Source organism: Myotis davidii, unplaced genomic scaffold, assembly GCF_000327345.1.
Source record: "Myotis davidii unplaced genomic scaffold, ASM32734v1 scaffold1226, whole genome shotgun sequence".
NCBI classification, from domain to species: domain Eukaryota; kingdom Metazoa; phylum Chordata; class Mammalia; order Chiroptera; family Vespertilionidae; genus Myotis; species Myotis davidii.
This window is the reverse complement of record NW_006297390.1, coordinates 44,724-67,322: the sequence shown is the minus strand read 5'-3', so window position 1 is coordinate 67,322 and position 22,599 is coordinate 44,724. Positions and strand designations below refer to the sequence as shown.

Below are 22,599 nucleotides of genomic sequence, written 5' to 3'. Positions count from 1 at the left end.
TATTCCAGGCAGGTTCACCCCACGGGAGACCTGGGCCTGCCGGACTTGGAAAGCGCCTCGAGCGTGTTTGGGTTCCCCGACCGGGGCCCTTTCCCAGCCAGGAGGGCACAGCTGGGCCTCGGGCTGCCAGGGCAGCAGCGGGGGGTGGAGAGGGTGGGGTGTCCCAGAACCTGCCGCGGGAGAGCCCACAGAGGCAGCGTGATCTGACAGCTGCCCAGCACGTCTGACAGCCTGGGAGGGCTGGTCCCGCTGCGGCCAGGCAGGCTGGATGCCGCCCTGGCTGGTCTCGTGTCCGGCCGGGTCCTCACCTGGCGGTGGTGAACACCTAATACTTGTCCCAGCAGGGCAGGCCCTCAGAACCCTGGCCGCCCTGGGCACCCCCTGCCTTCTGGTCACTGGCCGGTCGGTCCCCGGACCAGGTCTTTCCAGGGCGAAGGCATGGCTCCCCCTGGAACCCCTGAGGTGGTGGGATCCTGTGGAGAGGGGCCAGCTGGGCCTCAGCGCTGGGCCAGGGCGGCCTCAGGGTCAGGGCGGGAGCCGCCCTCCACGCTGTCCAGAAAGAGCTGCGCTGCCAGCCACGGTCCGCCCGCCGGGCGAGCAGTTTCACTTGGAGAAAAGGTCCCATTTCCCGTTTGCTGCCGCCATCTCCCCTCAGCCTGGTGCTCCTCTCCCGCCAGCGGCCAGCAGGCCCGTCCTCTGGGCTAGTGCCACTGCCCCACGTGCCCAGGGTGAGGCAGGCCTGGCCCTGGCCAAGGGAGCCTGTATTCATGGTAGAGAATGAGGAGGGAAAGAAGCAGGTACTCAAAATAACTCTTATAAAACACAGTACAGATAAGAGCACAAAACCTTGCAACCGCCACGTAAGACGAAGCCTATGTCCCCAGAAGCTTGTCTGCTGAGACGGCCCCCCTTCCATCTGGATGCCCTTTGGTCCGGGTCCCCTCCGCCCTTCCTGCAGAACCGCGTGACAACCAGCACGTGGAGGGGCTGCTGGGGGCTGTGCTGGGCTGGCCTCGTCACTCAGGACAGGCACCGTCCTCACTCCCGCTGCCCGGGCAGGCATGGATGAGGAGATGAAGCAGAAAGATCCCACCCCACTGCCCAGTGCTCTCTCTACACACCTGTTAAATGACAGTCCCCTGGGCAAAACTGCCAGGAGAGGGACAGGGAGGGGCCACAGGAGCCGCCCTGAGTATGTGCTGTGTGCTGCGCTGAGCCAGGGCAACCCTGCAACACTGACCATTCACAGTGGCCGCCCAAGTGAGTCTGCCCCAAGCATGGCGGGACGAGCGGTGTCAGCTGTGTCAGGCCTTCTGACATGTGGTGTGGCAGGGCTTGAGGGTTTTTTTTGGGGGGGGGGGGGGGTTCTCCTGACACCTCAGCTCCTGACACCTCCCCAAGGCCCTTGCCTGGGGCCCAGGTTCCCATGACTCAAGGCAATAGGACTTGCCTCAACCAAACCACAGTGGCTTTCGAACCCATCACAGCTCTACCATGGGCAGAGCAGGCCCATGCGTGGGGAGAGCAGGTCGAGCCAGTGGAATTAAGAACCAAGGGCCTTCTAAGCAGTTTCTTTGCAAAAAAAACCCTGGCCATTTCAGAGGGCTTCCTTGGAGCACAAAGTCGTGTAAGTTGGGAAGCGCTTGTTCTGAGAACGGAGTGGCCTGGCCCTACACATCAGGCCCTCGGAGTTCAGACACCGCAGCTGGAAACCATCTCCTGGAGAAGAGCCACCTGCCTGAGGCACCGAGGACCCTTCCGCCAGGAGGGCGCTGTCCAGCCCGGGCTGCACACCTGGCTGGTGGCCCTGGTCTGCACCCCTTCCCAGCAGTTCTTGGCAGCGTTAGAGCAACAAGGAGGAAAACTTTTAAAGTCTGTGCTGGTGGAGAAGGAGAGCGGGAATGAGCAGGGAGCTGGAGAGGTTTGCAGGAAGACGGTGGGTAGAGAGGAAGGAGAAATGCAAGGCTGGGGGGCCTGGCCCCATCCCACCCGGGGCCCTAGGCCTGGAAGGGCTGGGATGGCGGCGAGTAGGCTCCTGACAGCACACCTCCGGGGCACCCTCCGCGCCGTGTCTGTAGGAAGAGCACCCGTGGCGTGGACGGTAGACGGCCAGTGAGGCCATTGAGGGCCTTTTATGGACGTCACAGTTTGTGCATGGACTTTCCTGGGGAGGGAGAGGGGCTGCAGCTCCGGTCAGGCAGTCCCAGGCCCTGCCGTGAGCAGCACTGTCTCCTGGGGCTGGGGCTTGAACCAGAGGCTCCCGCCGGCCCCTCCGCACCGCGGGAGGCCCAGCTCCGTCCCTGGGCCGAAATCTCAGGACCAAGTGAAGGAACGAGGCAGAAACTCCTGCTGAGGCCGAGGCCTGGGCCGGGGAATGGGTTTAACTTGCGCCCGGAGAGAACGGCTGTTGGTGAGCGCTGCCGTCCAGCAAGACCTGCTCTGGAGGTCTAGTCCCTGCGGAGCCCGAGCCAGATTAACAGCCGGTCTAGAGAGCTTACAGCCCGGGCCAGCCAGCCCTCCCTGGAAGAGGGAGGAGGTTGTGCTCACCACCCTGACTCAGGGAGCTGCGGGGTGGCAAGGACTGGATCCTGCCGGCTGGAGGGCAGATCCCGGGGGCCTGTGCTAAGCTCCCTGGTTAACCGAAAGGCAGTGTGGGGGTGCCACGGTGGGATCGCTCTGCGCCAGCCACCGCCTTCCCCCCACCCCCTGCCCCCCACAGCGCACAGTGTACACACTGCCCCCCAGCCTGCTGCCCAGAAACGGGTGCCTGAGGCTCCTCAGCAGCTCCCAGCCTGAAGGTGCTGAGCCTGTGGGGTGCGGACTGTGCAATGGCTGGGCACGGGTGTGGGGAGGGCCGCAGTCTCCATAGTCCTGCAGGAAGAGCTGCCCTGCCTGCCAGTGCTGTGCCCTCGGGGCAGCTCGGCCGGCCGGCCGGGAAGAGCAGCATCCGAGTGAGACAGAGCTCCCCCCGCCCCCTGCTCCCATGCAAAGCCTCTTGCTCTTCACATGTGTCTGGGCACTGTGAGCCCGCGGGGTCCGGCCCTGGCTGGTGGGAGGCCTCCTTACCTGGACAGCTCTGTGTGGAGGGAGCACGTGTCACCCAGAAGCACGTCAAGGCCATGCAGACTTGCTAGCAAAGACAGGAGACAGTTAGAGACAGACGAGGGGCTGGCCAGCACCCCAGGGGGAGCTGGGAGAGGTGGCGAGACTCAACAGGGACACACTGTGCCAACCACTCAAAAGACAAAGGCCCAAACCTGAATAATGGGGCTCCAGGACAGGACTCTAGCAGGGGTGACACTGGCACCCCGTCCTGCTGTTCATGGCCAGCTCAGCGCTGACAGCCGCTGCTGGGGGGTGCGGGTGGGGCGGCTGTGCATGGCCACAATCCTCTTGGACAGCATTAAAGCAGTGTTTTTATTTTTAAATTAAATATGCACCTGGCTCTCAGTAATGGGCCAGGCACTTGTTCGAATGAACCAATATTAACTCATTTAATCCTCACACGAACCTATTAGATATTACCATCTTGGCTCCAAGAGCACAGCCAGTAAGAGGCAGTCTGAGTCCAGGCTCCGTGCTCTGAACAATGACCCCGAGCTGCTTTTCGATGGGGTGAACATGAAAACTTCACAGTTTTCCATATCCTTGACCTAGACATATCTCCTGTGAGAATTTATCCCATGGATCACCCAGCATCACCCAGGAGGCGCTCACAGGTGGGACTGCTGGTGCAGTGCTACAATCTAAAGAGACAACTGTGAGGAGAGAGCGACTTCAGAAGCCGTGGCACGCCGCGGAGCGGACACAGGCCTGTGCACCCCTCCCGCGCTCCCAGCACCTGCCACAGCACGCACCCGGGGGAGAGGAGCGGTCCTGGGTTACGCGGAGGCTGACAGGACCCAGCGAAGGCGCTCACGTACTCTGATCTCTTTTAATCCAGACACTGTGCCTTTACGAGTCCAGTTTTACAGAGGAGCAGCGCGGGCAGGCGGCACGGAACAGGGCAGAGCCGGCTTGAGGGTGCACACCGCCTGCTCTCTCCAGGCCACGCGCTCAATAGGCGCGGGGCTCAGGGGGGCCCTTGTTATGTAGGCATGCGGCTGCCCAGCCTCTGGACCGCCTCCACTTACCTCCATGCGGGAGTTTCTCTCTGCAAGAGTCAAGTTTATTGTTTTGTTTTTTTTTAATCCTCACCTGAGGATATTTTTCCATTGATTTTTAGAGAGAATGGAAGAGAGAAGGAAAGACAAGACAGAAATATCAATGAGAAACCCATCAATTGGTTGCCTCCCGTATGAGCCCAGGCCTGGGCCCGGGCTGGGGCGGAGCCTGCAATCTAGGTACGTGTCCTTGACCTGGAATCAAACTCAGGACCCTGGTGCACAGGCCAACGCTCTAACCACTGAACAAACCGGCTAGGGCTAGAGTCAATAGTTTGACCTTTTTTAACAACAAAATTATACTGCAGGTACCAGAAGTGTCAGATACCAAAGGACCATAATCTGGTATCAAAATCAGCCTTTACCTGATCACCTAGAGAAAATTATCTTAAATGTAGAAAAAAATTAATTTATTGGAAGCTATGTGCTAGACACTTTTCAGTGTGCTGCATGTACTATCTCATTTAATTCTCATACTGTTAAAATAGGAACTCTTTTTGTTCCCACATGAACGGAATCAGGGGTGTTAGCAGACGGCCCACGCTCTGGGCAGTGTGGTCGATAACACAGGAAAGCAGTACCCGCAGGCCAGGGTCTCAGAGGCTCGCACCCACACTCACAGCCCTGGGAGCTGCTCCGAGGAGAAACCGCGCACCTTGCGGTTCCATCCACAGCCTGGCAGGCCCGGGGCCTTGCCGCCACGCCTGCCCCTCACAGCCTCCTCGGACTTCGAGCTGCTTGGCTCACGCCAACTAACCAAGCTGGTCAGTCCCCAGGAGGGCACACGCCCAGCACTGGCCTCCAGGTCAGTCACGGAGGGAGCGGGTGGGCGTTGTAGCTCCCAGTGGAGGGCAGAGCCTGCAGAGCCCTCTGGTGGCGGGCGTTTGGGTAACGGTGAGAAGACAGGGCCCTTTGGTTTGTGCTGTGAAAACTCATATCCCAGCATGAAGCCAAGCCCAGTCCCCAGGGCACTGGACAGCACCCCCTTCAGGACAAGCTGTCCGACACCCGGGCACTAGGCCTCCATGAAGCCTGCCCCAGACCATGGCGAGGGAAGGCAGGTCCCGCACCAAATGGCACCGGGCGTGCGGCGCTCAAGCACCGGCCCTGCCTCTCGCCCAGCACTCGGACCCGAGCTGAGCTGCGGATGGATGAAGGGGCCCCGCCTCTGACCTGTGAGGCTTCCAGTTCAGGAAGTGAACCCTCGCGTCCTTGGAGTGGGTGGGGTGCGTGCAGAGTGACTCCCCACAGGAGCCCCTCACGTGCTCACTGTCTTCTCCCGGGCAAGGTGCTATGGGGCGAACTATATCCCCCACGTTCCTGAATGGAAGCCCTGAACCCCAATACCGTAGAACAGGACTGTTGGAGACAAGCCTTTAAAAGGTGAGTATGTTAAAATGAGGCCATTAGGATGGTGTCAGGAGAAAAGCAGGACAGACAGAGGACCCCAGGGACGAGGGCATGGAGGGGCGTCGAGAAGCCAGCCCTGCGTGGTCTGGGCCTCCAGCCCCCGAGCCGTGAGTGGGACGGGACGCTGCTGTGGCTCCCGCAGCCCGGTTGGGAGGACTCTGCTATCACAGCCCCAGCCGACGGACACTGACAGTCCAACTCAGAATGTCAGTAAGTGAACACAATAAACCTAGATTATTTGGTTAATACTTTTAATTACACTGTTATAATTATACAGTTTCCACTCTTCAATATTTTGTATAAAACCAGTTACAATTCACATATTTCAAATGCAACAATACATATCGAACTACATAGATATGCAAAGTTTACACGCCATTATGAAGCTTTATCTTAAAAAATACCTTCAGGAAAATAAACATTCATTCAACCAGTTCTCTCAGCTTTATAAAATGTGGTTAGAAATATACATTTTAATTTAAAAAAATCAAGACAATGATTGACCAAATACTGATTCATCAGTTACATTTTAAAACTTTTAGTAATCTGTCCATGAGTGCAGGTTAGATAAAAGTATGCAGATTATTAATATACAACCGCAGCACTATGCCAGACGAAGCTACCTGCTGACATTTAACGAGGCGGTCGAGGAGGTAATGTCCTTCAGCGCAGGCGAGCGGCCGCGCCCGCAGTGCCCCCGGACGTGGAGAAGCTGACCCGGGTGGGAGAGCAGCAGCCAGCCTCACGGGACAGCGTTAGTGGGAGGCAACCGTTCAAGAATTAGAGTCGGTTTTAAAGTTGTTTTTGAGGAGCACTGCTCTCCCGATACGACACTTACTGTTTAAAATGCTCGAAGAGAAGCAGTTAAGCCCCTTTTAGAACAAACATCAAAGGAGCGCGTGGCTCACTGGTCAGGACAGGGACGCAGGCGGAGGACGGGGCCCAGCACGGCCCAGCCAGGGCGGTGCCCAGAGGAAACCCTTCGTCTTGTGAGAGCACAGGGAACGCCTCTCAATCTGTCTGGGCCCCAGAGAAGAGGCAGAAATCCCCGCTGGGAGGGGAGGAGGGCGGGTCAGGAAGTGGGTGGGTGACAGGCTAAGGGACTCAAGTTTGAACAGAAGGTTCTGGAGACCCAAGGAGCAGGGAACCGCTGCCCTGGCCCAAGGCTGCTCACGCACGGGCCAGACTCCGAGCTTCCTCAACACACAACAGAAGCCTGTCTGCACTCTGGGGGCGCCGTGGTGCAGACACCTTCCTTTGGACCGCCCTGACTTTGTCCCCAGACACTTCAAGGGCACCTAAAAATACTCATTTCTACTTTTAGTTCCACTGAAAACTGTTCGGTGTACGTTCAAAGCTACTTAAGGCTCTTAAGTGAAAGGACTCTCCCAATCAGACAAGCCGTTTCATATTCCATAGCAACAGGGTCTCCTGTAACAAGGGCTCAGCAAGAGAGCCTGAGTCGGGGTGCTGACGGCTCAGTTGGGGGTGGGGTGGAGATTCGTAGCCAGGCCTTCCCACCCGTCCGACCCAGACACTTCCTGGATCCCAGATCTCTCTCAGAAGTTTGACGCTGTGGCCATGTCCTTTGTGTTCCAAATCACTGGTTTCCTGTGACTAATCTCAGGGGCAAGGCTGTTAAACACAAGGATTTTTAGAAAGAGCCACAGGGATAGCAATTCTAACTGGAAATGTGAGCAGCCAACACAAAAGGCAACGAGTAAAATGAAAAGTGCTGAGGTTGACACTGACGCCCACACTGTTCACTCTTGGCCGAGACACCAAATGGCTTCCTCTCTGAGGAGGCAGCACACTGACTTGTTCTGAAGTAATGAAAAGCCAAGCCAGGCACGGTTCAGCTGGGAATTTGATTTTCACAACTGCCTGGACGATTATGCAGGAGGCGGCCTTTAAAAGTATGAAGGGACGAAGAGCTGCCCTGAGAATGCAGTGCTTCTGCTGGGCGGGCTGAAACCTAGCATTGTCTCCCAGCACCAGGCAGCAGTGGAACACTGCTTCTCCCACCCAGAGCTCACTGGGAAGCCGTCTCCCACCAGGGGAGTCTGTCTATGAACTTCCAGGGGCAAAACCCCTCCATTTTTCTGAGATCTAGTCCCCTGGTGTGTAAATGCAGGCGTGGGCAGCCCCCGCAGCGCCTGATGGGGAAGAACTGCTTGTTTGGCCAAAACAACGGCATCTCCCATGTCCCCTCAAAGCCAGTCGACCCCCCCAATTACTCTGAGAGGAAATACCAAATGGAGCAAGGCCTCCGGCTACTTGTGCATTCACAGACTTTATTTCTACCAACTACTTCTTAGTCCTCATCCTTCTGTTTAAAAGGCAGCTTCAAAAATGGAACTGCCTACTGACCTGACTCATTCATCTCGCAAGGTGAAGGCATTCCCTTTCAGGACTGTATCCCCACCCCCCACACCAGGAGAGGCCGACATTGGCTAACAGGAACTAAAACCATTCACTTCAAAATATTTTGAAAAATATTCTCTTATTTTGGGCCATATTTATATTTTAGCAGCAAATAAACTTTTTTGTGTGTGATTGCTTTGCATCAGACTCCGCTGCGCTGCTGCAGGGGGGAGGAGAGAAGGCACTCTGCAGAGCTGATTCCCTAACCGAAGGCCACAGTGAGGGTCTTAGTACAAACTGAAATCCAGATGTGAATACTGTCGCTGAAATCCATCATGCTACAGAGAAAGGCCCTAATAAAACAGTCAGCTTCTTTAAGCGCCCAGTATGTGGGATCACTGTTTCCAAGGAGAAGTGTGGGTTTTTCATGCTCTGAAGGAAATACGGTTTTAATTTGTATGACTCGGCAACCAAATAGTGGGCAGCCTTGGAATTCTTCCTTCCCCAAATAACACCAAAGGCATGACTCCACGTCCGCCGGCCGAGGCCAGCTTCCCCTCCCGAGTCTGTGGCTGCTGCCCAGGCGCCTGCAGGTGCGAGGTCACGGCGCCCACGTGTCCGCACGCAGAGCTCACACGGCCCCCGGGATAAAGCACTCTGGTGGAACGCGAGCAGCTCGGGGCTTACCAGGCCACGTTACAGTGTCACAAGCATTAGGGTGAAGAGGATGACACCAAACAGAATCCATCATCGAGGACCGTTTCAGCAAGGCCTGCTCCATCTCTGTACATTCGGGCACAGGGCGAACAGAAAATAAACAGGCGAAAGGCCTCCGGCAGACCTGTCCTCCGAGGCCAGCAGCGAGCGCTGCCACCACAGGGACACACGCACCAGCGCCAGCTCCCGCCGCGCGGCCCTGGCGCTTACACCTGAGACGACGTGTGCAGCAGCTGCTCGACGTGGGCGCGGCTACGAACGAACGGCGAGCCGACCGTCCTCCAGTCCCACTTGTTCCCAAGCCCGGGCAGCGATTTAAACTCCAGGGGGCAGTTTCTTCACTGAACCAGCTTCTTAGGTGGAAAGCAGCTAAGGCTTTTGCAATTTTGTTTAGTTTCCAAATAAATTGTGCTAAGTCCTGATGTGGTTCTGTTCCCAGTCTTCCTTCAGTTCTGGTCACAGGTTTCTACTTAACGCAACACTGTCTTAGTCCTCGAAATGGGGGGACTACGGGAGAGAGAAAAGGACTTTACCATGAAGGTTCTCAAGTGTCGCACAGGCAGTTATTAAAGACAAGGAAGGCCACGTAATAAAAAATACTGACATGCTAAAAAGTACACACTTTGTGTAATTCTTTAATGACAAATACTTTGGAAGACAGTACAATACCAACCATAAAGACAAACAGGAGAGAAAGGCAAAGCAGAAAAAGGTTCAGTTCTGCAAAAAATAAAAAGAAAAACAAAACAATAAAAACACAATAAGAGGGGGTGGGGCAGAGGCAGAGGCAGCGGAGCAATGAGAGTACCATAATGCCATTAGGGGCATTTGCTGCAAAGCACTCCTTTTCCTTCTTTCCCTCTGAGGAACCAGGCTGTGGGAAGAGCGAAAAGAACGAAAAGATAAAGAAGTGTTACTCGGTTATTCCCAAAGCCAGGATCCGGTCACAGAACGGTGGGCGCCACAGGCAGCTTCCAGCTCAGCCCAGCGCAGTGCAGCCCTCAGGGGCCGCCTGGCACCGGCGCCAGAACCACCCCGGGCTGCCCCCAATCACTGCCCTTGATTCATCCTCACGCTACCTCCCTAGCTTCCTCCCACAATTTATTACCTTCAGCTAAATAGCAGCTTTCAGAGAAAAACTAATGCAAAAGCAGAGTCAGAAAACCAATTCCGATCTGGAGGCCGGCTCCACCAGAGCAGCCCACGCACGCCCGTCAGGGTTCTCAGAGACCAGACGGCGGCGCAGAGCTGAGGCGGAAGGTCCAGGGCTGTTCGCAAGGGGAAAGCATCTGGAATTTCAAAGGGAGATTAATGTCGTAAAAGGGTCACCAGCATTTAAACACAAGAACACAGACATAACATCCTGGCCTTCTACACGGATGCACGTGTGGAGATGGTAATAACAGAAAATGAAAGCCCTGAGGTGGTGAACAGCCACTGGGCCTGAGGCGCTGACGGACCAGAAGCAGGGACAGGTGACGATGGCAAGAATCACAAATGAGAAGACTTAACCCAAAAAGAAAGAGGAAGCCCTCAAGCGAAGGGCGGCGAAGAGCATGGTTTCAGGGTCGAGGGAGGAGCCCTCGCGGCAGGATGATGGGGCCCGGGGTCCCCCAGAGCAATGAGCATTCGGTAGGTTTGGCAGGTGGAGCAGAAAGTGAGGGTCCCCAAGGATGCAACCTGGAATAGAAAACCCCTTTTGCACCTGCAGTTTTCTTAGAAAATGGATGAAGTTATGACTTAAAAAAAGAAATCGCGCACCCAGCGGGCGAGCCGCGCAGCCGGGAACTGAAGGTCAGTGAGGAGGGTCCTCACGCGGCCCAGGTGGCGACCTGCTCCAGACCCTCCGGAGGCCTCCAGCGAGTTAATGCCAGGCCCCGGGGAACGGACCAACTCTTCGCTGCATCTGAGAGCGACATGAAGGTGGTCTCTAGCTCTGACAGGAGGCGGGATGCAGAGCGCTCTAAGGATGGGGTGTCTGGTATCTGCTCCTTTAACATGTCTGTGGGAGATTCTCCCGCATTGTAAATTGTCAGACGCCAGGAGAGCCGCAGCAGTGGGCAGTGCGTGCGGGAGGTCTCCTCCAGAGCCTCTAAGAACAGAACAGGACAGGACAGGACAGAACAACGTGGGAACGAAGCCAAGCTCCTGCTGCTGGGACGGCGAGAACAGCACAGACCTGCAGGAGAGAAGGCGGGCTCCCGCCGCGGGCAGGCCGGCGCCGCGAGGGCACGCATGAGCCACTCTGAAACCTGTGCTACTCTTTCCATATTGTTGTCTAAGGAAAGAATCATCTCAGCTCATATTATTCTGCCCAAATCGGATTACATACAAATGTATCAATTCCTTCACCATCCTCCAATCAGAAGCCAACGCTATTCAGTAGGTGAAGCTTCTGGCTGTAGCTCGGCTGCCATCGCTTCCTGGAAGCTGGGAGAGGGGCCTGCACATGATGTGTTTGTCCTTCTTTGGTGAGCAGGGGACTCAGAGGTGACCTAGCACCAGCCCACGCCCTGCAGGAGGCCAAGGAGACCCCGCCAAAGGGGGTGGTGGAACACAGCGAACCCCAGTGCGCCCTCACTGGTGCCCTTCCCTGCCCCTCCCTACCCGGAAAGTCCATCTCATAAAATTAAAAGAAGACTTTGTGCTCCTCAGCGCTCTCCCAGGTGCCTGGACACGGCCTTGGGCCGTTTCAATGGTAAGTCAGGCACCTCGGTCTGAACTCGACCTCAGACCCTCCGAGCCTCGGTCCAGGGACTGGGGAGGTGCTCCCTGCACAGGCGGCACCTCTGTGAGAAGCACACGTTTAGGCCACTGGCCACGCCCTCAGCGGAGAGGGGGGCAGGTGCACCCGCCCCGGCTCCTGGTCTCTCCCTGAGGCCTGCAGCGCACCATCCAAAGCAGCCGAGTGAAGGGCCCGACACCCGGGCGGCGAGGGCTCCTGAGCCACGACCCGCAGAGCCCGGGCATTCGGACACGTCCGACTACCACCAACAGCTCCCTATTTGGACTTTTAACAGTTAATTCACCTAAAAGTGTCCAAGTTAAAACACTCCCATTTCACTCCATTCACTGTAGAAAAGTTCAGAAAAAAGCAAATGATTAAAAAAAAAATCCTCAACTGTCCTAACTGCTAATATCTTGGCATATTTTCCTTTATCTTATTTCAAAATACACAAATTGAAATATAAACATTTATAAATATTTGTTTGTAAATATTTATACATCTATAGGTTTCTATGCATATATATAAAGTATATCGTACATTTATAAAATTGGAAAATAGTTCATAATAATTGTGCATAGCTCTTTTCATTTATTGCTTTGTGAGCACTTATCCAGATCATTAAATTTTCTTTAAAAACATGATTCTAGATACTCATTTGGTATAATTCATCAGTCTTTAGACCATTTCCTCCTCCTTACTGTCATATAAATAACATTCTGCTTTTATAATGTACTTAAATCTTTGGATTTGGTCAGTAATTCTCTAATATTCTTCTTATGTAGAATTAGTATGAATATCTGATACCTTTCTGATGAAAAATGTAAAATCCTAAAATCATGAGTCAGTGCCCAATTCTCAAACACTCGTATGGGACACAATCACATTCTCCTATGGTAAAAGCACGCAGGAGAGCTGTCCAGAGAGACTGGCAAAGACGGAGATGGCAGAGCTGAACAATTCCTTCAGGAAGGAACACGCATGGAGCGGCTGGTCACCAGCCAGTGCTCAGCACCCGACGGCTGCGCCCCCCAGCGCCTCGCTCAGCACCTCGGACGGCACCGCGGGCCCAAACCCCAGGCCCGGGCAGAACAATGAAGAAGCAGCACGACATCTGTGCAGGATGCTGTAGGGAAGCCGGGAGCGCACCAGGCCAGGACCACGGCTGCCCCCTCCAGGCTCCGTCACACAAGCATGGAGCTGCCTGCCGTCCGCTCCCGGGAGGACGCCGTGGGCTGCCTGCTCCTCCCCCAGAGGGACCTGGTCATAGAATACGGTCATGACAGAGCTGAGGCAACAGTGAGCAGCGGCTGCGGCTGCAGAACATGCCCCTCTCCCTTCAGTAACGAGGGGAAGATGCTGGGCTCAGAGGAAAAGGGGGGCCGCGTGGCTGTGGACTGTGGCCAAGGTCAGTCCCCGAGTCACGAGGGATCGCAGCCCCACTAAGCTCGTGTGTCCACCACACTTTTGTGCAGCGAGCTCTCCAACAATCCTGCAGCCCCTGCACGCAGAGGGTCCCCCGAGTCTGGCAGGGAGCCTTGGGAATTCTTAATTGAGAACTTACAACAGGCTCACCTTGCCCACATTATGACCCAGGGACCACGTCTCCGGGGTTGAGCATCGTTTTTGAAAAACAAAAGTAAACGAAATCCTGCATTAAAACGGTCCCGATTTCCTTGGACGACCAACACACCAAACACATGCGGTTAATTCCCCATCACAGGGCTCTGCCTTGGCCTGTCTTCATTCCTATCCCCAGAAGGTGAAACTGGGCACACAATGCCTGGAGCTTTTCAGAAGAGTCAGATTCTTTTCTCACCTTTTAAAACTGCTTTTCCTTGAAGCAGATCTGGTCGTTCTCTTAGCAATGCCTGCACTGCCAGAAATGCTAGGTTCAGATGTGTTACAGCTCTGAACACTGGACTGAAGAATTACTCTGAAAACAGTTGGAAAAAATAAGATTATATCACTGAACAATTTCCAAATACTTGACACAGGAAGGCATTGTTGCACCTGAGTGCAAATGATCTGATGGAGAACTGGTAGGATTTTCCACAAACACGTTTACATCGAGGTCTTTTGAAATGAAGCATCTCATTTCCTTATGAAGGTTAGTTACACAAAGATAAACAAATGACCTGGCATTTCAACAAGCCCCACAACAAAGAATCAATCAGCAAAGCAAATGTTTGTGTCCCAAGTAAAAGTAAATCCTCAGAATTCCTGTTATGAAAACAAGAAATCATTTAAACCCCCCAAATTCTATAGAACGTGAATATAAATATCTAGACAATATTCACTCCTCAGAGCTGAGAGTTAAGGGCAATAAACCCGGGATCAATACCAATTTCACATAAGACTTCACATTTTAAAACCATGTTCAAGCAATATGTGAGTTTTGTTCGGATTACAACTACTTACTAAATCACCAAGTACCATTAACAAGAAAGTGAAACTGCTTAAATTCTGTGATACTTGATTTAATTAAACTATGAGACCCTCCAGGAGGCGATGCCACGGGGTAAATTATACGGAGGCAAATTCATGAATGAGAAAGAACTCCCTGAGATCAAGCCACCGTGCAGGTGGAGGTGTTTGTATTCCTCACTCCGTTGTCACAGGGAAAACATCAAAAGACTTTATGCACATTGCTTTTCTTCAAGAGACCAAAATGCTCAAATGTATGCCCCCCATTTAGAAAAAGTACTCAGTGTTATTTCTAAGAGAAAACACTGGCTTGAAAAAGCTTCCTGCTCTCCTATGCAAACATAAATAACACAGCCAATAACAACGGACTTGGACCCAGCTCTTAAGAGAAAGAAACCATACCAGCCCAGCCGGTGTGGCTCCGTGGCTGAGCACTGGCCCCTGAACCAAGAGGTCGCTGGCTCCCGGTCAGGGCACATGCCCAGGTTGCAGGCTCCATCCCTGGTTGGGGGCATGCACTCACTAATGAGCCAGTGCTAGATTCAGGACTTCTCAAGTTTTACCTCCTAAATGTTGACTGTGCTGGCATATGCAGACAGTTGTGCGATTAAAGACACCCACTGCCCTGGCACATGAATTCTATGCCTGAAAACAAAGGATTTACTTAAAGTTTTTCTGATTACGTAAAGGAGTGTCTGTCAAAGATGTGAATCTAGAATCTAGAATTTTTCATAAAGAAAAAATAAAACAACAAAAACCAGCCAAGGGTGCTCCCTGCGCAAGGCGGTTTATCTCCATTTCCACAAACGGAGAAAGTGAGACACCTACTCCTCAAATGAGGCCACTTACAGCCCAAAGTACGGACAACTACCACACCGTCCAATCGTTAATGTGAGGAAAAACACGGGCCGATGCATCGCCCGCTTAGGAAATTTGAGATCTGATTTCTTAAATTAACAATACTATTCAAGACAAGAAATGACCGCTAAAGCAAATTTTAGGCTGGCAGGGAAGTTACTTGTTTTTTAAAAAGTATTTTAAAGTATCTATCAAATTAGTGTAAATAATTAATGTGAATTAATATAATAATATTAATAACTAATAACTGATGTGGAACTTTGAAATAGAGCACGGTAGACATTTAGAATGCATTAGTCACACTAATAAAGATTCGGGCCACCAGCTATTTGCATTAACAACAGAGCAGCTCTTACACCTGTAGATTATGCATCAATGAGGAGGGAAAACCCAGCACCTGCACTTAGACATTACCTGTGAGAGCTGCCAGCACCACCTGGCAGGGGATAGGCTGGCAGACTGCCAAGGTAAGCGAGAAGGAACCACTCCCACCTTCAGACCAATCACGTGACCTTGCGGAGCACTAGGCAGCACACGCACCTTCTTCTCCCCGCCCTCCCCGGCAGAAGCCGCTCTGGCCCACACTGCAGTTCCCTTTCCTCTCCGCGGGATCTCCCCCAAGTTTGGACATGACATCTGCAACTTGAGGAATATTGTAAAGTAAAAACTATCAAGCCACAAAAGTGCCTTGAACATAAACATTCAATTCCAAGAAAAGAATCCATCAGTGCAACTATGTACTATTTACACTGGCTGTCGACCACGGATGCCAAACGAGCTTTCGAAACGATGGGCCGGAGCCCTGCAACTCCGGACGCATCTTCCCACCAAGAGTCTGACGCAGCAATCTGAGGGGTCCATGGCATCGCCAGCTCCAGGCACGCCACCAACTGCCCGCGAGCAATCGCCTCAAACACAACTACGAGGACTCTATCTGTTTACCCCATCGTTACCCCTGAAAGCTTTGATTTCTGTAAATTCCAAGTTAATCCTTCAGGCTGAATGGATACTCGGCTGTGGGTCTAGTGCAACGGTGAGTGTCAGTAATAACAGAGAAAGGCTGCGCCTTCCCAGACGGTAAAGAGAAGAGAGCCTCATGGAGCCCATTTAAAGTTCCCTGGGAAATAAATAACCAAAGCGCCTGAGCACTGTTGGCAGCGCCGCACCCATTTGGAGCTCCTCTATTCAAGGCAGCTTTGCCGCTGGAAAACCACCGGGAAGGGTCGTCTATATTGGAAACACAGTGTCAGCCTATGCGACAAGTTCGTATTTAATGACACATTTTAAGAAAAGGTCACAAATAGAAACACGTTAAGCAGCTTTTCCTTAATTTTGAAAAGAAGGAAGTCTGCTAGGTTTCACAGTCTTTCCCCGCCATCTGACGACACTCAATGAAACCATAAAACATGAGTGGTGGTGGCCATGAAACTTTACTTTGGAGGAAGTCCTAGTAGGAACTTTTTTATTTCTTAATAAAACTCCCAGTCCAAGTGGGAACAAGAAGAGAAATCCTTGAATGAGCTAAAGAAAGAATGTCAGAGAATAAGGAAGCAGCCTGGCCGGGAGAGGGCGCGTTTCGGCCGCCGCCAGGGCCCCGCCGGGCCTGCGCTGGTCCGGGCTGGGATCCCGGTGAGCTCCTGCCCGTTCTTCTGCAGGAAAGACGTCTCTTCTCGGGCACAGGACTCACTTAAGGGTGAGAGGTGTCCAGAGAACAGAGTCTGTCCACGTCACCCTAAGAAAGGCATTTTGGTTGCTTTCGGGGAAAGAAGGAAGGCAGGAGCAGCGCTGGGCATGCAGAAACACAAACACAGACAAGACTCCAGTCTTCGCTGCTTCCCTCCGTCCAACACCCAGTTCTGAGCACTGCCCGTGGCCGAGGGGAGGCAGGGAAGCAAGGTCCAGGAGAGAGTCCGCAAACTCAAGACAGAGACTCGCTGGGCAGCAGCTGCTGCGAGAGGCGTGTGTCCGGCCTCCAGGCCTGGCTACAAAGTCCGATTTTTACCAACAGGAGAAAATCAGCGCGAAGCTTACTTTTGCTAGATTGGAAAGGATATGCTAAAAATATTTACTCTAGAAACTAGAGAAAAGTTGTACAGACAAGTAATGGAAAGAAAAGCACCCCAAAATAACTGAACATTTTTAAGGGGGAAAGAAACTGCTACTTCAAGAAATCTGTTAAGAGTCAGCACAACTTAAACACAAAGCCAGTGGCTAAGCATCAACTCAGGAGCCAAGGATCGCAGTTCGATTCCCAGTCAGGGCACATGCCCGGGGGCGGGCTCAATCCCCAGAAGGGGCCCTGCAGGAGGCAACCTATTGATGATTCTCTCTCATCAGTGATGTTTCTATCTCTCCCTCTCCCCTTCTCTGAAATAAATACATTAAAAAAACAAAAACAAAAAAAATCAAAGTGTGTTGTTTTTACTGTCCCTTGTATGAAAAGAATAGTGAAGGCCCCCCCCCCCCGCCACCACACCATGAGTTGAGTTTTCGGAAAAGGACCTTTGAGAAAAGGCAAATCAATAAAGCGAGGAGAGCTGCTAGTGACAAAAACATGCATCATGGGAATCGGCAGCAGTGAGCGAGGAGAGAAATGGGTGGGACACTTACACAGCAGCTATGTGTCAAAGGGTCCGATGGCTACTGTGCTCTTAAACCATCGAGACAGAATAGCAGGATGGGAAGAATGTAGTCACAAACAATCCACCAGATGACAACACTACACAGTGCAGAGGTCAGCACAGCTAGGGAACATCTGGAAAGGGGCGAAGGGAAAGAACAGATGTTCAAACTGAGAAGCCAAAATAAATAAAACAATAAATAAATGAAGCCACGTGTAAATTTTAGACACCCTGTGATGATGCGAAAGGGTGGGAAACAAGGATGGAGTTTTGCTATATTATGTTGGAAAAAAAGGCTGTCTGGCCCTGGCCAGCATGCTCTGTGGTTAGAGTGTCCGGTGATCCCCGGTCGAGTGCATGTGCGGGAGGCAACCAATTGATGTGTCTCTCTCACATCGATGTTTCTCTCCCTCTGTCTCTCCCGCACCCTTCCACTCTCTCTAAAAATTAATGGAAAAATATCCTCAGGGGAGGATTAACAACAACAAAAATGCTGTCTTCAGTATTAAACTAATTTGACACTTGGTAAGAACAGAGCAGGCCCAATCTTTAGTTCATTAACTGCCCATGTTAATGTAATTGTATGATACAGAAATCAAAGCTGTTGTTATAGGGTTGAAATTCTTCAAAAAGCACGATATGCACACACAAAAAACTGAACCAACCCAGAGGGGGAAAGGAGGCAAAACCAACCAACTGATAACTAACAGCCATTCATCCCCTCGGAGGCACCATTGGAAGCAGACACAGCATAGTGGGGCTGCTCTCACTGCAATGGAACCATATTCTGTATCACCCAGGAGGTGCGTATCCTGAAAACAAGGGTTGCAGAAGTACAGGCAACCCAGACAACATGACAGAAGACAACTATCCTTACGAACTAATACAGTAAGTCCTCACTTAACATCATCGATGATTCTGCAACTGTATGCAAAACAAAATACGACAAAACCAATTTTACTGCAGACTAATTGGTATTAACAAAAGTTAATCTCCTACAGCATCTCATCAGTGTTATGAACAAAGTGACGTTACTGGAGGACCCGCTGTACTGTACACATTTCCTTTGTTGTTTTTCTCATGCAACTCAACTCGGCTTTCAGCTTGGTGTTTCTCACTCCCCTGTCTGGCTTCCAGCAGTGAGGCAGGGACCTCCTCACAGCTGGGAGGGTGGCAACTCCTTCCAACTACATTTCCAAATGGTCACCGACACATCTGTGACCAATAACAAAATGCTCCATTGAGTCTTTGCTTTGTGCAAACTATTGGGCACAAACTATGAGGACTGTACAGACATCGTCATCAATGTCTGTCACCTTAATCATTGAAGACCAGGTGCCAGGCCCAGGCATCCTATGTGGGCGTGAACCAAAATCTAGACCACACTCTCTCACTTACTCCTGCCAGCAAAGAAAAACCAAACCAAACCTGCTGCATGGTAAGGTGACAGGCTTAATAGTTACCCAGAATGTAATCAGTGCCTTGGAGCACTACTGGACCCCACCAATCCCAATGTTCATGTGTAGTTACTGACGTAACAGTTATCTTAAAGGCAGAATGGCCCGAATGTCCAGGTGTCTGCCGTATAGATCTTTATTTGCTCCTCTAATGAAGCTCCTGGCATATGAATTATTTTCCAGTGATGAAAAACACACCCGTCAACACTATACTGCTAAGGGGGCGTTAAGGCTTTTCAAGGCTAATGAGATCTATACTTTTGCATATTCCTGTGTAGGATACATTTCCCCTCTTCATGAAGCATCTCATTTAACCACAACAAACTAGCAGAAATGATCAGTATGCAGAAAGAGGCAGCACAGGGGAAGTTATCCAATCTACGGAATCTACTTGAGCACAGACAGCCATGTACTTGCCGTCATTCCCGACGATCGCCTCCAGGTCATGGAGCTACATGACCTACTGTCTTCATGGAGGGCAGGATCACACAGGCTTTCTGAGAAAATGACTATTTTACAATTTCTAATGACTTTCACTTTCCCCGAATACTGACTATAAAATAGAAACCCGGTAGTTGGAATGGTATTTTACATCCCATACCTTTCTCTTAAGGATCACATGTTTCTCACTAACTTATGATGAGTATTTTCATTTGGACTTAAGTGCCAATAGCAAAGAAAAATAACGTGCCCGCGGAGACAGGGGCGTCAGTCGGAAGGCGGGGACTGAATTCAGGTTTCTCAATCTAAACTGCAACTGGAAACTCTCTCAGGGGACTTTTCTTTCTAAAATAACAACAAAGACTTGGGAGGGGGAAAATCTCCAATTGATCTCCTTTTCTAGAGCCAAGAGAGCCACAAATAAGAGCAACAAAGAGATGATGTTACTCGGGTTTCAAAAAGCAGAGAGGGCGGCCAGGCTGCTGCCCAGGAGGGGAAGGGGCTGAGACTGACCAAACGTCCCAGGGCCTGTGTGCACAATGGGGGGGCTTTGGCCTTTTCCTTCAAAAGTGTGGCCTCTAAGCCTGCTAACTGTGCCTATGAGGGGGACAGTTTGGGGGCTATTCTATTATTTTTGGGTTATAATGAAAGGGGATCCTGAATTAGTTTTTTTTTATAACATTTGTAACTTTTACCATTTTACTTGGTTTTAATTTATACCAAGAGTGCTTCAGAGCAAAGGGACAGGGTCCTAGTTTGGCTTTGGGGTGAGGGCGAGGCTGGCTCCCCCTCCCCCGCCCTCACCAGTTCCTCATTCACCATCACTGAGCACCCTCAGCTCCCCCCAGGGCCTCAAACACCAAGGACAGAGGAATGGCATCTAGTGTCACCTTCACATCTAGGATGTCAGTCTTCATTTACTGTTTCTTTTACCACAAACCCATCAGCTACGAGAGACAGTTATGGCCTCGACTGTTCTGGAAAAGAGTGAGCTGAACTCTAGGCTCGGTGACAGGAAATTTCCCACAAGCCCTATTTAACAAAATATTGGACCAGGCAGAACTGTCATCCCAACTGGAGAAGGCAATAAGCTGTTGAGAAATAAACAGATGCTGCAAATTCTTAAAAACAATACAAAACACCCGGGCAGATGAAAAGCAGCCCAGAATCTCCCTTCCTGGGGCTTCCCACGCGTGGCCCTGGCAACGGCACCTGCCGCCCCGGGAAGCTTGCTGGAACGCAGAACCGCTGCCCCGCCCGCCGGGCCCAGCTCCCCCGGGCGGCTCGTGCACAGTGACGTCGGACAGGCTCTGCGTTGGGCACTGCCTGTTGCCTCCATCAGGTCTAAAATGGGCTTCAGTATAATTATTTGGAGGGACTATCATGTTTCTAAATAAAAATAACCCATAAAGCTTTAAATAAAGACTTTTAATGAAATTTAAAAAAATGGCACTTGGAAAAATTACATAAAATGTACAAGCATTCTAGTTGATGGCAACCCCATTGCAAAGATAATGCTTAAATGGTGCCTACAGTCAACACCGATGCCCTCCACTCACATAGCTCCTTATCCTGGAAAATTCTATTCTTCTCTTGGATCTCAGAAGGACGCCTGAGGCAGAGGCCCAGCACAACACGTGCCTCAGGGGCAAGTCTATGTGAGAAGTTAAGATTATTAGGCGATACCAGGGAAGAACCATTTTTAATGGAAAACAAGGCTTGCTCTTCTCTGCCATGAACATTTACTGTCAGTAGCGCCTTATGCACCATATTACAAGATGCTTAATAACTGAATAACTGGCCTCTGTCCACCACAGAATAGGGGGAGGGGGCTGGAAACTGGGTGCCCCACAAGGTTGAGAGGTTATCGGAAGGACGAAGTCCAGTGTCACAGGTGGGAGCATCTACTGAATACCCTACAGCCCTGGTCGGAGCATCGCCCCGCCCACCAACAGGTTGCAGGGTTCAATTCCTGGTCAGGACACATATCTAGTCTGCAGGTTCAATTCCTGGTCAGGATGCATACAGGAGGCAACCAGTGTTTCTCTCTCACAACAATGTTTCTCTTTCTTCTTCTCTCTCCCTCTCGCCTTTCCTCTCTCTAGAATCAATAAAAAACTTATCTTCAGTTGAGGATTTAAAAAAAAGAGAACACCCTAGGAAAAAAGTATGATGGCTAAGTTTTTTATTCTACTTAAAAAAAAAATCATAGTGGATGTTCTGCGAGATTTTATCCAAACTACCACTTACACAAGAAACAACAAGTGGACAAACACACACTCACTGACTCTAATACTTCCTATTCCCATGCTAAGCCTTCTTCTGAAACTTGAATATAATTCCTCAAACAAAAAAGTTAAATAAAACATATAGTTTGATCTATTGTTGCCCTCAAGTAATTTGATGACATTAAGCCACCATGTCACCGCGGATTCAATTCTACCATAGTAGAAGAGATTAACGGCACCATAGCAGTGAGGCTAAGGATATTCACCATTGTTAATAATTATGGACAAATCTATTGCTCGTGGTTTATACTTGGTGTGACACCCTGAGGATGTCCAGAGATGATTCCAGAGGAAAAGCATTCCTAAAGCTTTCCTATACACAGGCTAGAGGGTCAGGATGGAGACAGAGATAAACAGAGGATAGCCTGGAGCTTCGTAGGCTATTTAAAATAACTCGATTTAAAATAATTTAGAATTATTTCAAAGTGGCCCAAGGGACATGCAACGATGGAGGAAATGTACCGGACAAATGCTCCCGAAGGCCTCAGACACGCACGGAATCACACCAGCCCACCAGGGAGCCCGGACTCACGTGAGGGGCACCGCGCTAGTTTTTGACTGTCTTCTGCTTTTCAGGGCCCGGAGTCTATCTCCTTGCGTCACGCCGTAGCTTTCGTCGTCATCGCTGTACTGTACAAGTAAAAACACACTGAGCCAACCGCCCGGCGCTGGCTCACGCAGCAAGCACGGCAGCTACGCTCATCCCCGGGGCACGCACGCCCGCCTCCGGCTGAACTCTAAAACAGCTGCTGCTTTTGAAATAAAGCGACAGCTCACGGTGCAGGACACCCAACCTTCACTTCCACAGACACAGAAGCTAATAGCGCTCCTGCTATAAAACGGGACAGTGAAGAGGCATAACGGGCTTTCGATATTGAAAACATGCATTTTAAAATGTCACCATCTACTTACCATCACTTAACACAGTACAGCTACCCCTAAATGCTGGGTTCTCTAAAGTTCCACGTGAGAACGGCTGGTCCCCTAGGTCAGCGGTCACAAACAGGCCAGGTGCCGGGAGGGGGTCACTAGGGCCACCTATAGCGCTTCCTTCACACACTCCCGCCCCCCGCTCCCCCCCCCCAGCGCCCAGTGTGAGAACTCCAGCATCATGGACACCTCACCTTG

The 22,599-nt window shown here is 51.4% G+C and overlaps 1 protein-coding gene across 10 annotated transcripts in view; it reads right to left on the bottom strand.

The window, feature by feature from the left end:
• Positions 1–7,350: 7,350 nt before the first annotated feature.
• The window catches only part of CDC14B (cell division cycle 14B), a 52,519-nt gene continuing 37,270 nt past the window's right edge, over positions 7,351–22,599 (bottom strand). For 4 of the 10 annotated variants that reach the window (XM_015570096.1, XM_015570101.1, XM_015570102.1 and 1 more), the window contains 3 exons: positions 22,004–22,101; positions 13,199–13,315; positions 7,351–9,528 (listed from right to left, as the gene is read on the bottom strand). In XM_015570096.1, coding sequence (XP_015425582.1) covers positions 9,369–9,528; positions 13,199–13,315; positions 22,004–22,101 — 375 coding nt within the window. In that variant the 3' untranslated portion in view covers positions 7,351–9,368. Of the gene's footprint in view, positions 9,529–13,198; positions 13,316–17,274; positions 17,420–22,003; positions 22,102–22,599 lie in introns of those variants that run through there. The other 6 variants (XM_006773168.2, XM_015570098.1, XM_015570099.1 and 3 more) reach the window with 6 other exon arrangements.